Source organism: Hypanus sabinus, chromosome 23 (genome assembly GCF_030144855.1).
Source record: "Hypanus sabinus isolate sHypSab1 chromosome 23, sHypSab1.hap1, whole genome shotgun sequence".
NCBI lineage: Eukaryota > Metazoa > Chordata > Chondrichthyes > Myliobatiformes > Dasyatidae > Hypanus > Hypanus sabinus.
The window spans coordinates 64919093-64931966 of NC_082728.1; the positions used below are offsets into that span (position 1 = coordinate 64919093).

Consider the following 12874-nt stretch of genomic DNA (forward strand, 5'->3'; position numbering starts at 1 on the left):
TCACCCACATCCCCAACCTATTGCCTTGAGTACTGGACTATGTTTACATCTCCATTTCTTTGATGTTTCCATGAAGTTCATAGAGGTTGTTACTTTGTTAAATATGCAGGTATTAGTTATTGCTGTCTTCTGTACCTTTACCATGTGAACACTGACCTTTCTGTTTGTTCCACAGGAATGTGGACCCGCCCATCTGGTACGACACAGATGTGAAGCTCTTTGAAATTCAGCGGGTTTAAGAAACCAAAATGGATTTCAGGAAATACTCTGGCCAAATTTTATTTTCCATTTTAATTCTTATTCTAATGGTTGCTTTCTGCCTTCCTCTTCACTGACCTGACCTTCCCTTGGGACTTGCTGCTGTGTGTGGCATCTCACCTCTGCAGAGCTCTACTTGCTAGTCTAAATACATTGCTCCCAGTCATTAGCTCAGGACAACTGACCCTATCCCACACTGACAGCACATAGCAGCCCCTGCTCAGCCTCCTGTTATTGCTTCTTGCTTGTCTCAGTTCTCTCTACACAATCTGTCTGGTCACTACAGAGACAATTGCTCTATGGTCCTTTGATTCAGTCAGACTTCCAGTCACTATGGACTGTCACATAGCAACTGTATGACCATCTACAAGAACCCAGCCTCTACCCCCCCCCCCCCACCCCAAGTTCTATGCAACCAGGTGCTTATCTCTCCATACTGCATCCCACAAGACTGTGCTTGAGAATGCTGCCACAGGGAGTGATTCTATGGTCACTGGAGACTTAAGGTATATGTTGCTGGTAGCTGCATTCACCACAGTTGTCCGACATGCCTGTTTAAGGAAAGATAAAACAGGAGGCTGGTCCATTTGCCAGTCGCACCATAGTGCTGGTATTCACTGGCTGGCCACCAGATTGCTGGGGTAGCAGTGGGCATTATGTTTCCCAGACCTGGGCTGTGTTTGAGTGAGAGATTTGGGTAGCACCGGTAAGCCAAGCTGTTGTGTAAGTAAGCGTTTATCTGCAGTCTGAGCCTGTTCTTCCCCATGTTAATATACTGTAACTCACCTCTAAGCCCCTGTCTTGCAGACGTGGTATTGTGTGAATCAGAAGCCTGCTTCAGCCCACCTTGCCTTACAGCTTTGTGTGACTCTGAAATGCCTCCAATACCACTAGAGTATGTTGAGTCCGGAGACTTTACTCCTGAAGCTCAGTAAATATTTTGCTTCGCATTACTTAAGCGTAACTATACTGAAAGAAATACTGTGCATGTTGAAGCTCACGCCCATAACTCAGCCCATTATGGATTGCTTCCACCTATGATGTAGGCTCAAAGAGGGCTCAGAAGATGTGCCCCACTCACCTTTGGCTAACCTGCACCAAGCCCTCTTCCTCTTCCCCCTTCCTATTCCTTCATCCTTCCAGCCTTAGTGACCAAGAGTTGGATGGCTTGTCCTGCTGCTGCTCACTTTGCAGAGGGCATTACTTTCAGCATCTTGACACAAGCACGTTGTTTTAGCCGTCCATGCAGAAAGAGACCATTCAGCCCATTGTTTCTTTGCTGTCCTGCCCTGCATTTCTGCATTCTTACTTCCTGTGGAATGGTTTTATTAACTATCTTTCCATCCTTTGAACCTCTTATTTTTGATCAGCAAAAAACATAAAACAATACGGCACTGGCCAAGCTATTCAGCTCACAATGTTGTGTGGACTACCAATTATTTTAGTAATTATTTTAAACTTTTTAACATGATCCTCTGTAAATGAGATCCAAATAACTACATTGCCTCTTCATTTAGTTGCTGTACCCTGTAAATCCACCAAACACTAAATGCAATGTTCACAGAAACACTATTTTGAAATGTATTTACAGGAAGAATTACTTCCGGCACTGGATGTACCACAAGCTTGTATTCTTTTAGGGTGGTCCTATACTACTGTTTCTTAAAAGTTGCAATTATCTGCAGATGTTTTTTTTGTACTGTGGCAGGAACTGTTCCACCCAGTTAGATGGGTGAATATACCACCCAGCAGCCACTGAATTATTCACGTAGGAATGACCCTAGTTTTATCACTAGCTATGCTACTAACTGGAACTCAAGATCTTCAGCTAATGAGTGAAAAATTGTTCTATAATTGGGTTACTTGCATGGCATACCTAAATTACAATCATAGGCAGCAGCTTCAGAACGTTCCTCCCCTAAGCGTACGTGATTGGTACAGTGTAGAGGGAGCTTCACTCTTGTCTAACCTGTGTCCTAGAGTTGTGTGAACAGATAATGCAGAGGGAGCTTCACTGTATCTACCGTTGACCTGGGAGTATATGACGAGACAGTGTAGAAGGAGCTTCACTCTGCTTGGCCTATGTGTTCCTATCCTAGGAGGCTTAAATGCAGACACTGAATGTCTGGAATGAAATGTGCACAATTCACCGGCATTGACATCATACTCTCACACTAAATAGCAGAAGATTTATAAGATTTTAATATGTTTCTATTTGGGAATCAGTTCCTACGTTGCACAGGACCTTTAACTGTGCTGTGGTGTGTGGTGATACGTAAATCCAGTGAGTTACCTAAATCTGTGCCTGATGTTAACAGATGCGTGATAGCACTTTAGAAAGTACTTTGTTATTGTAATTTAAGGAATCTTAAAGGAGAAGGATTCTCTACAGGTAACTTTGTTAAATTTACTGGCCTATAGAATTACTTATCTCTTTAAGGACGCAGTATCAGTCTATCTCTGTCTATTTTTGTTTGCCTGGTTACACTGTTCTTATTTATATTGTTTCCAAGTGGTGATATCTGTTTTCTTTATGTGAATCATTTGCAAACTGTTGGTAATATTTTAAAAAAATAAATTTTTCAGAGAGTGCAATGGAGCACAGTGTCCCTCTCTCTTGTCAATAAATGGAATGTGATCAGGAAACATGGCCAGTGCTGCCACTCTGAAGAAACAGTTGTACAGGTCTGAGCTGTAGCACTGGCAATTCTTGGACTCATTCTGTTCTGTTATAGCATTGCCAACCTAGAGCTGAGGGCTGTGCTATGTATTCTGGATCTGGCACTATCTTTAAATTGCCATGTGGTGGCAGAATTACCTCTGACTGACAGTGGACCCACGCTTCATTGCTTTTATAACCTGGTGCAAGGTTTGGTCCAAATCGCTGTTGCCAATACAGCTATTTTTCCTCAGTATTCATTATTATGTACCAACTTGCACATAGCAGTAAAACACAAGAAAGCACCCTGCCTCATTTATACAAACCAGTATAATTTGTAGCTCTGAAACAGCATCTCATTCCCACCTGCTACACTAAACAAGTACTTTCAGTAAGGCAATCAGAGACACTCCATAATTCACTTTGTTCATTGCCAATCTTTGCAGTCACTGATAGATCAAAAATTATCAGTCCAGTGACAGTTTAAAAATAGTCACTTCTGAACATGCACTTTACAGATAGTGACATAGCTCATTTGTACAGAGGTGCTGAGAGTTGTGGGAATCAAGCCACAGGGTTGTGGTGGACGGAGTACATTCAGATTGGAGGGTTGGGACCAGTGGTGTCCCACAAGGATCGGTTCTGGGACCTCTACTTTTCATGATTTTTATTAACGACCTGGATGTGGCGGTAGAAGGGTGGGTTGGCAAGTTTGCAGACAACACAAAGGTTGGTGGTGTTGTGGATAGTGTTGAAGATTGCAGAGAGACATTGATAGAATGCAGAAGTGGGCTGAGAAGTGGTAGGTGGAGTTCAACCCGGAGAAGTGTGAGGTGGTACACTTTGGAAGGACAAAGTCCAAGGCAGAGTACAAAGTAAATGGCAGGATACTTGATAGTGTGGAGGAGCAGAGGGATCTGGGGGTACATGTCCACAGATCCCTGAAAGTTGCCTCACAGGTAGTTAGGGTATTTAAGAAAGCTTATGGAGTGTTAGTTTTCATAAGTCGAGGGATAGAGTTTAAGAGTCACGGGGTAAGGATGCAGCTCTATAAAACTCTGGTTAGGCCACACTTGGAGTACTGTGTCCAGTTCTGGTCGCCTCACTATAATAAGGATGTGGAAGCATTGGAAAGGGTATGGAGGAGATTTACCAGGATGCTGCCTGGTTTAGAGAGTATGCATTATGATCAGAGATTAAGGGAGCTAGGGCTTTACTCTGGAGAGGAGGAGGATGAGAGGAGACATGATAGAGGTATACAAAATATTAAGAGGAATAGTTAGAGTGGACAGCCAGCGCCTCTTCCCCAGAGCACCACTGCTCAGTACAAGAGGATATGGCTTTAAGGTAAGAGGTGGAAAGTTCAAGGGGGATATTAGAGAAAGGTTTTTTTTACTCAGAGAGTGGTTGGTGTGTGGAATGCACTGCCTGAGTCAGTGGTGGAGGCAGATACACTAGTGAAATTTAAAAGGCTACTAGACAGGTATATGGAGGAATTTAAGGTGGGGGTTATATGTGAGGCAGGATTTAAGGGTCGGATCAACATCGTGGGCCAAAGGGCCTATACTGTGCTGTATTGTTCTATGTTAATGTAATTATGTTAAAGACCACCCAATATTCTGTGGGATTTAGAGGAGAAAATCTGTAGAGAGATTTGCAGACTGTGGTAACTATAAGACTACTGTTGTGATAGGTACCTCTTCCGGGACGCCTTGAAGATGGCGATCTTATGCAGCACAGCTCAATAGAAATGATTAAATATTCCTGTTTCAGCCTGATGCAGTTGAGAATCACAACTGTTTCCAAGGTCTGTACGGTTAATTAAGAAGTCTTAATGCGATTGAATAATCTATCACTGCCTAAAACCAATGGAAACAATGCTGATTGTGGCTGTACTACTCATTGGACTCCTCATGGGAAATGTAGCTGCTGGTCAGGGATATAGGTGCATTTGAGAAAATGGGGTTTTCAACTCCCAGTATCGACTAGCTTGATGGCAAATGTATGGTCTCCAGTAAATAAAATCAAAGATTTCAGACCTAGTGTGCAGTATCAGAGGGACATTAGGACGGCTTGCGTCCTTTTTTTCATGGAATCCTAGTTAACCCCTTCTGTACCTGACACAGCGATTCAGATTGATAGGTTCACAGATAGTCAGGAAAAGACTGTCAAGTCTTTCAAAAGTAGGGGTGGAGGTGTATGCCTTGTGATCAACTCTTCTTGGTGCACAAATCTATCAGTGTTGTTCTAATTCCACTCACCAGACTTAGAACATCTCACAATTAAGTACTGTTTATTTTACCTGTTGTGTGAGATTTCTGCAAACATTTTGGTAGTGGTGTACGTTCCACCTCAGGCTAATGTCAAACAGACTCTGGATGATCTGAGTAATGGGATCAACAAGTACGATACACCGTACCCTGATGCCTTCACCATAGTTTTTGGGGATTTTAACCAGGCCAGCTTGAAAAATTCATGAAATAATTACCATTAACAAATCACTGGACCACTATTACACCACCATCAATAATGCCAACCATGCTATTCCACACCCTCACTTCTGATCACCTGGCTGTACCTACTTCCTTAGTCTAGGCAGAGACTGAAGACTGCTGTACCGGTAGCGAGGACCAAGGAAATACGGACAAAGGAAGCACAGGAGTACTCACAGGACTGCTTTGAATCAGTGGACTGGACTGTATTCAGAGAAACATCTGCAGATCTGGAACAGTATGGTGCAGTTGTTACTGACTACATTAAAACTTGTGTAGATGATTGTGTGCCTACAAAAACTTGCTGTATGGTTCCAAACAAAAAGCTGTAGAAAAGCAGGAGGTCTGTCATCTGCTGAGGGCTAGATCTGTGGCATTAAAGTCCAGCGACTTAGGTCTGTACAAGAAAACCAGGTATAACTTCTGGAGACAACACACACACAAAATGCTAGTGGAACACAGCAGGCCAGGTAGCATCTATAGGGAGAAGCGCTGCCGACATTTCGGGCTGAGACCCTTCGTCCTGATGGATAGGGGAATCAAGGGAATATGGGGACAAGGCAGGGACTGGGTATTGATAGTGAATGATCAGCCATGATCTCAGAATGGCGGTGCAGACTCGAGGGGCCGAATGGTCTACTTCTGCACCTATTGTCCATTGCTTCAAAAAGGTAACATTTATACCAATGCCCAGTAGCACTCACATCTACAGTGATGAAATGCTTTGAGAGGTTGGTCATGGCTGGAACGAACTCCTGCTTCAGCAAGGACCTGGAACCACTGCAATTTGTCTATCGCCACATTAGTTCTTCGGCAGATGCAGTCTCAACAGCTCTTCACATGGCATCAGATCACCTGGACAATACAAACACCTACGTCAGGATGCTTTTCACTGACCATGGCTCAGCGTTTTAACACCATCATTCCCACCTGATCGATAAGCTATAGCACCTGGGCCTCTGTACCTCCTTCTGCAACTGGATCCTCGACTTCCTAACCGGAAGACCACGATCTGTGCAGATTGGTGATATTATCTCCTCCTTGCTAACAATCAACATTGATGCAACTCGGGTACGTGCTTAGCCCACTGCTCTAGTCCCTCTATACCCATGACTACGTGGCTAAGTGATACAACCGTTGTAGTTGGTAGTATCTCAGATGCAGTTGAGAGGGCATACAGGAGCAAAATATGCCAACTAGTTGAATGGCATCACAGCAACAACCTTACACTCGATGTCAGTAAGATAAAAGAACTGATTGTGGACTTCAGGAAGGGTAAGACAAGGGCACATGAACCAATCCTCATAGAGGGATCAGATGTGGAGAAAGTGAACAATTTTTAATTCCTGGGTGTCAGGATCTCCAGGAATCTAACCTGGTCCCAATATATTGATACAGCTATTAAAAAAAAAGGCAAGACAGCAGCTATATTTCATTCAGAGTTTGAACCTAAAATCCTCAAACTTCTGTAGAGGTCCTGTGGAGATCATTCTGAGCGGCTGCATTACTGCCTGGTATGGGAGGCAGGGGTAGTACTGTTGGTACTGCACAGGATCGAAAGAAGCTACAGAAAGTTGTAAAATTAGTCAGCTCCATTTTGGGTACTAACCTCCGGAGTGTCCAAGATATCTTCAAGGACCGGTGCCTCAGAAAGGCAACATCCTTTATTAAGGACCCTCATCGGCCAGGACATGCCCTCTTCTCATTGTTACCATCAGGAAAGAGGTACAGAAGCCTGATGGAACACACTCTGAGATTGAGAAACAGCTTTTTTCCCTCTGCCATACAATTCCTAAATGGATATTGAACCCATGAACACTACCCCACTTTTTAAAAATATGTATTATTTCTGTTTTTGCATTATTTTTAATCTATTCAATATACAAACATTTGTACATAAATATACTTACTATATTGTCATGTATTGCGTTATACTGTTGCTGCTAAGTTAACAAATTTCATGATACATGCTGGCGATAATAGCCCTTATTCTGATTCTGGACTTTCCATATATTGACTGGAACTCCCATATAGACGGGATCCTGCAAGTGTGGATTGGAACAGCTTGTTTTCTGGAAGAGGTGGACTTGGTAAATGGGGGCCTTCAAAAATGAAAAGTTGAGAATACAGAGGTTGTATGTTCCTGTCAGACTAAAAGGAAAGGATAACAGATTTAGGGAATTTTGCTTTCAACAGATATTGAAACTCTGCTTAAGAAAAAGATTAAGGTACATAGCAGGTATAGGTAGGAAAGAGCAAATGAGGAATTTGGTGAGTTTGGCAAGAGAACACTTAAGAATGAAGTCAGGAGGGCTAAAAAAAAGTCCTGAGGTTGCTTTAGCAGACAAGATGACAGAAAATCCCAGGGCCTTCTGCAGATATATTAAGAACAAAAGGATTACAAGGAACAAAATTGGTCCTCTGGAAGATCAGAGTGGTCATCTATGTATGGAGCTGAAAGTGATTAGGGAGATATTAAATGGTTTTTTTTGCAACTGTAATTACTTGGGAGATGGACACAGAGTACATAAAAGTAAGGAAAAGCTGTAATGGGGTCATGGACTGTAACACCAATTACAGAGGTGTTTGTTATCTTGAGGCAAATTAGGGTGGATAAATCCCCAGGGCCTGACTAGGTGTTCACTCAGCCACTGTGAGAGGCTAGTGCAGAAATAGTAGGAGCCCAAGCAGAAATATTTAAAACATCCTGAGTCATGTGTGAAGTGCCAGAGGATAGCTAATGTTGTTGCATTATTTAAGAAAGGCTCTAGAAATAAGCCATGAAACTATAGGCCAGTAGCCTGAAATCAGTAGCATGTAGGTGTTTTAGCGGTCATAGAGTTATAGAATATAACACAGAAACAGGCCTTCGACCTAACTAGTATATGCCTAAACCATTTAAGCTGACTACACCCATTGACCTGTACTGGGACCATAGCCCTCCATATCCCTACTATCCATGTACCTATCCAAACTTCTCTTAAATGTTCAAATCAAGCTCCCATGCACCACTTGTGCTGAAAGCTCATTCCACACTCAGACGACCCTCTGAGTGAAGAGATTTTCCCTCATGTTCCCCTTAAACCTCTCACCTTTCACCCTTAACCCATGACCTCTGGTTGTAGTCCCACTCAACCTCAGTGGAAGAGGCCTGCTTGCATTTACCCCTATCTATACCCTTCATAGTTTTGTATACCTTTATCAAATCTCCATTCTACTATATTCTAAAAAATACAGTCCTAACCCATTCAATTCTATTCAAGAATTTTAAAAAGGAGCATTTCATGGGACTTCTTGCATTAGAAGTGGACCAATCGATCCACGATTCATTATCAGGAGCAAATAAAACTAAAGCAGGGTTAAAGCAGAGCAACCATTGTGTGAGGGGACCAGTTTAGGAGTGGGAACTTGAGGCCTTGACGAGAAGGCACAGGTAGTTTGCAAGTAAGGCTTTTGTAGTGGTTCAATGAAAAGTCTCTAAATTACAGCTAATTAAATAAAGGGGTGATACAGGATCAGGTGATGTACTGTAGCTGCATGATATGGGAGCTGGCAGACACCATTGTAGTTCCTGGTGACCACTTTTGGTGCAAGTGTTGGCTGCTCGAAAAACTCGGGCTCAAAGTGATGACCTGGAATCTGAGCTTCAAACACTGTGGCACATCAGGGAGGAGGAGAGTTACTGGGATTCTCCGTTCCAGGAGGTAGTCACACGCATTAGATTAGCTGCCTCAAATTCGGTCTGTGGTCAGGGACAAGAGGGTGTGACTGCAAGTGAGGTGGGGAGTGGGATCCAAGAGACAGTACTGGAGTAGCCTCAGCCCTTGAGCTTGTCCAACAAGTCTGAGATTTTTGCTCCCTTTGTGGATGACAGTGGGGGCTGTAGGAAGGATGAGCGACCTAACTGTGGCACCATAGTTCAGGGAGCCATTCAAGATGGGGGAACGGAGAAATGTTGTGGTAATTTCAATAGGTATATTTAATGTCCTTCACTTTATTTTTATTGTCACCAAACAATTGATACTAGAGCGTACAATCATCACAGCAATATTTGATTCTGCACTTCACGCTCTCTGAAGTACAAATCAAAATAAGTATATTAAAAATTTAAATTATAAATCATAATTAGAAAATAGAAAAGGGGAAGTAAGGTAGTGCAAGTCAGGTCCGGATATTTGGAAGGTACGGCCCAGATCCGGGTCAGGATCCGTTCAGCAATCTTATCACAGTTGGAAAGAAGCTGTTCCCAAATCTGGCTGTGCGAATCTTCAAGCTCCTGAACCTTCTCCCGGTGGGAAGAGGGACAAAAAGTGTGTTGACTGGGTGGGTCGTGTCCTTGGATTATCCTGGCACCTCTGCTCCAAAAGCGTGCGGTGTAAAGTGAATCCAAGTATGGAAGATTGGTTTGTGTGATGGTACTGGGCTATGTTCACAATCTTCAACAGCTTCTTCCGGCCTTGGACAGGACAACTTCCATACCAGGTTGTGATGCACCCTAGAAGAATGCTTTCTACGGTGCTCCTATAGAAATTAGTGAGGGTTTTAGGGGACAGGACAAAATTAGATTCAGATTCAGTTTATTGTCATTTAGAAACCACAAATACAATGCAGTTAAAAAATGAGACAACGTTCCTCCAGAATGTTATCACAAAAGCATATGACAAAACAGACTACACCAGGAAATCCACATAACATACAATCCCCAATCCAGAGTCCGGAGAGGCTGCTGCGTATTAATATTGCGCTACCGTCTTAGCGCGTTCCCCCAAAAAAAGCTACAAATCCACCAGCCAAACAAGACCAAAAACTAAAGCTACAAGACCTGCACAAAACCACATAGTTACAACAGTGCGAACAATAGCATAATTGATAAAAAAAAACAGACCATGGACACAGTAAAAATAGTCCAAAGATGTTAAAGGACTATAAGTTCAAAAGAAATCACCACACAGTTTCCACAAGTCTCTTTTGGAAGAAGACAGCGAGGCTTTGAGAAGAAGAGCGGCGCGGCGGCGGCGGCCATTTTCCAATTGTGTCTCAGATCGGAGTTCTGAGAGGCGGGACTGCGCAGGCGCGTGAGGAGGCCCGGGAAGGAGGGAAGAGATAAAAAGAGCGCCGCCTTAAGCAGCGGCCAGCGGAGTGAGCCGGGAGCAGAGTGTAGGGCTTGGGCTCAGGGGGCACAGTAGGCTTATCTTTTAGTTCTGCTTGTTATTTTCAGTTATTCAGGAGGTATGAGTGTGAGGGCAGCTTGTTGTTCGGTGTCGGATGTGGGAGGTCCTGGAGTCTCCGAGCCTCCCGGACGTCCACATCTGCGCCAGGTGCACCAAACTGCAGCTCCTGAGGGACCGAGTTAGGGAACTGGAGCTGCAGCTCGATGACCTTCGCCTGGTCAGGGAGAGTGAAGAGATGATAGAGAGAAGTTACAGGCAGGTGGTCACTCCGGGGCCACGGGAGGCAGATAGGTGGGTCACGGTCAGGAAGGAAAAGAGGCAGGTACTAGAGAGTACGCCAGTGGCTGTACCCCTTGACAATGTTTGAGTACTGTTGGGGGGGGACAGCCTACCTGGAGGAACTGACAGTGGCCGGGCCTCCGGCACAGAGGACGGCCCTATAGCTCAGAAGGGTAGGGTTAGAAGAAAGAGGACCATAATAATAGGGGACTCGATAGTCAGGGGTTCAGACAGGCGGTTCTGTGGAGGTGATCGGGAGTCCCGGATGGTAATTTGCCTCCCTGGTGCCAGGGTTCGGGACATTTCTGATCGCGTCCAAGATATCCTGAAGTGGGAGGGTGAGGAGCCAGAGGTCGTGGTACATGTCGGTACCAATGACATAGGTAGGAAAGGGGAAGAGGTCCTGAAACGAGAGTATAGGGAGTTAGGAAGGCAGATAAGAAGAAGGACCGCAAAGGTAGTAATCTCGGGATTACTGCCTGTGCCACGCGACAGTGAGAGTAGGAATGGAATTAGGTGGAGGATGAATGCGTGGCTGAGGGATTGGAGCAGGGGGCAGGGATTCAAGTTTCTGGATCATTGGGACCTCTTCTGGGGCAGGCGTGACCTGTTCAAGAAGGACGGGTTAAACCTGAATCCTGGGGGGACCAATATCCTAGCGGGGAGGTTTGCTAGGTCTACAGGGCAGACTTTAAACTAGTAAGATGGGGGGGGGGCGGGAATCAATTTGAGGAAACGATGGGAGAGGAGGTTAGTTCACCAGTAGAGCAAGTAAGTGGACTGTGTGTGAGGGAGGAAAGGCAGGTGATGGAGAAGGGATGCGCTCACCCCGAAGATGTAGGGGAGAAGAAAGAAAAGGATAATAAATTTGAATGCATTGTTAGGGATGAAAAGAGAGGAGGAGGTGGAGAGTATCTTAAATGTATCTATTTTAATGCTAGGAGCATTGTAAGAAAGGTGGATGAGCTTAAAGCGTGGATTGATATCTGGAATTATGATGTTGTAGCTATTAGCGAAACATGGTTGCAGGAAGGGTGTGATTGGCAACTAAATATTCCTGGATTTAGTTGCTTCAGGTGTGATAGAGTAGGAGGGGCGAGAGGAGGAGGTGTTGCATTGCTTGTCCGAGAAAATCTTATGGCGGTGCTTTGGAAGGATAGATTAGAGAGCTCCTCTAGGGAGGCTATTTGGGTGGAATTGAGGAATGGGAAAGGTGTAGTAAAACTGATAGGAGTGTTTTATAGGCCACCTAATGGGGAGCGTGAGTTGGAAGAGCAAATGTGTAAGGAGATAGCAGATATTTGTAGTAAACACAAGGTGGTGATTGTGGGAGGTTTTAATTTTCCACACGTAGATTGGGAAGCTCATTCTGTAAAAGGGCTGGATGGTTTAGAGTTTGTGAAATGTGTGCAGGATAGTTTTTTGCAACAATACATAGAAGTACCGACTAGAGATGGGGCAGTGTTGGATCTCCTGTTAGGGAATCCGATAGGTCAGCTGACCAATGTATGTGTTGGGGGCACTTCGGGTCCAGTGATCACAATAGCATTAGCTTCAATATAATTATGGAGAAGGACAGGACTGGACCTACAGTTGAGATTTTTGATTGGAGAAAGGCTAATTTTGAAGAGATGCAAAGGGATTTAGAGAGAGTGGATTGGGTCAAGTTGTTTTATGGGAAGAATGTAATAGAGAAATGGAGGTCATTTAAGGGTGAAATTATGAGGGTACAGAATCTTTATGTTCCTGTTAGGTTGAAAGGAAAGGTTAAAGGTTTAAAAGCACCATGGTTTTCAAGGGATATTAGAAACCTGGTTCGGAAAAAGAGGGATGTCTACAATAGATATAGGCAGCATGGAGTAAAAGAATTGCTCGAGGAGTATAAAGAATGTAAAAGGAATCTTAAGAAAGAGATTAGAAAAGCTAAAAGAAGATACGAGATTGGTTTGGCAAATAAGGTGAAAGTAAATCCGAAAGGTTTCTACAGTTATATTAAAAGCAAGAGGATAGTGAGG

The 12874-nt window shown here is 43.9% G+C and overlaps 1 protein-coding gene across 2 annotated transcripts in view; it reads left to right on the top strand.

The window, feature by feature from the left end:
* LOC132380265 (protein HID1) overlaps positions 1 to 2857 on the top strand; it is a 257992-nt gene extending 255135 nt beyond the window's left edge. For both annotated transcript variants that reach the window (XM_059949013.1, XM_059949014.1), the window contains one exon: positions 176 to 2857. In XM_059949013.1, coding sequence (XP_059804996.1) covers positions 176 to 239 — 64 coding nt within the window. In that variant the 3' untranslated portion in view covers positions 240 to 2857. The remainder of the gene's footprint in view (positions 1 to 175) is intronic.
* Positions 2858 to 12874: the final 10017 nt, after the last annotated feature.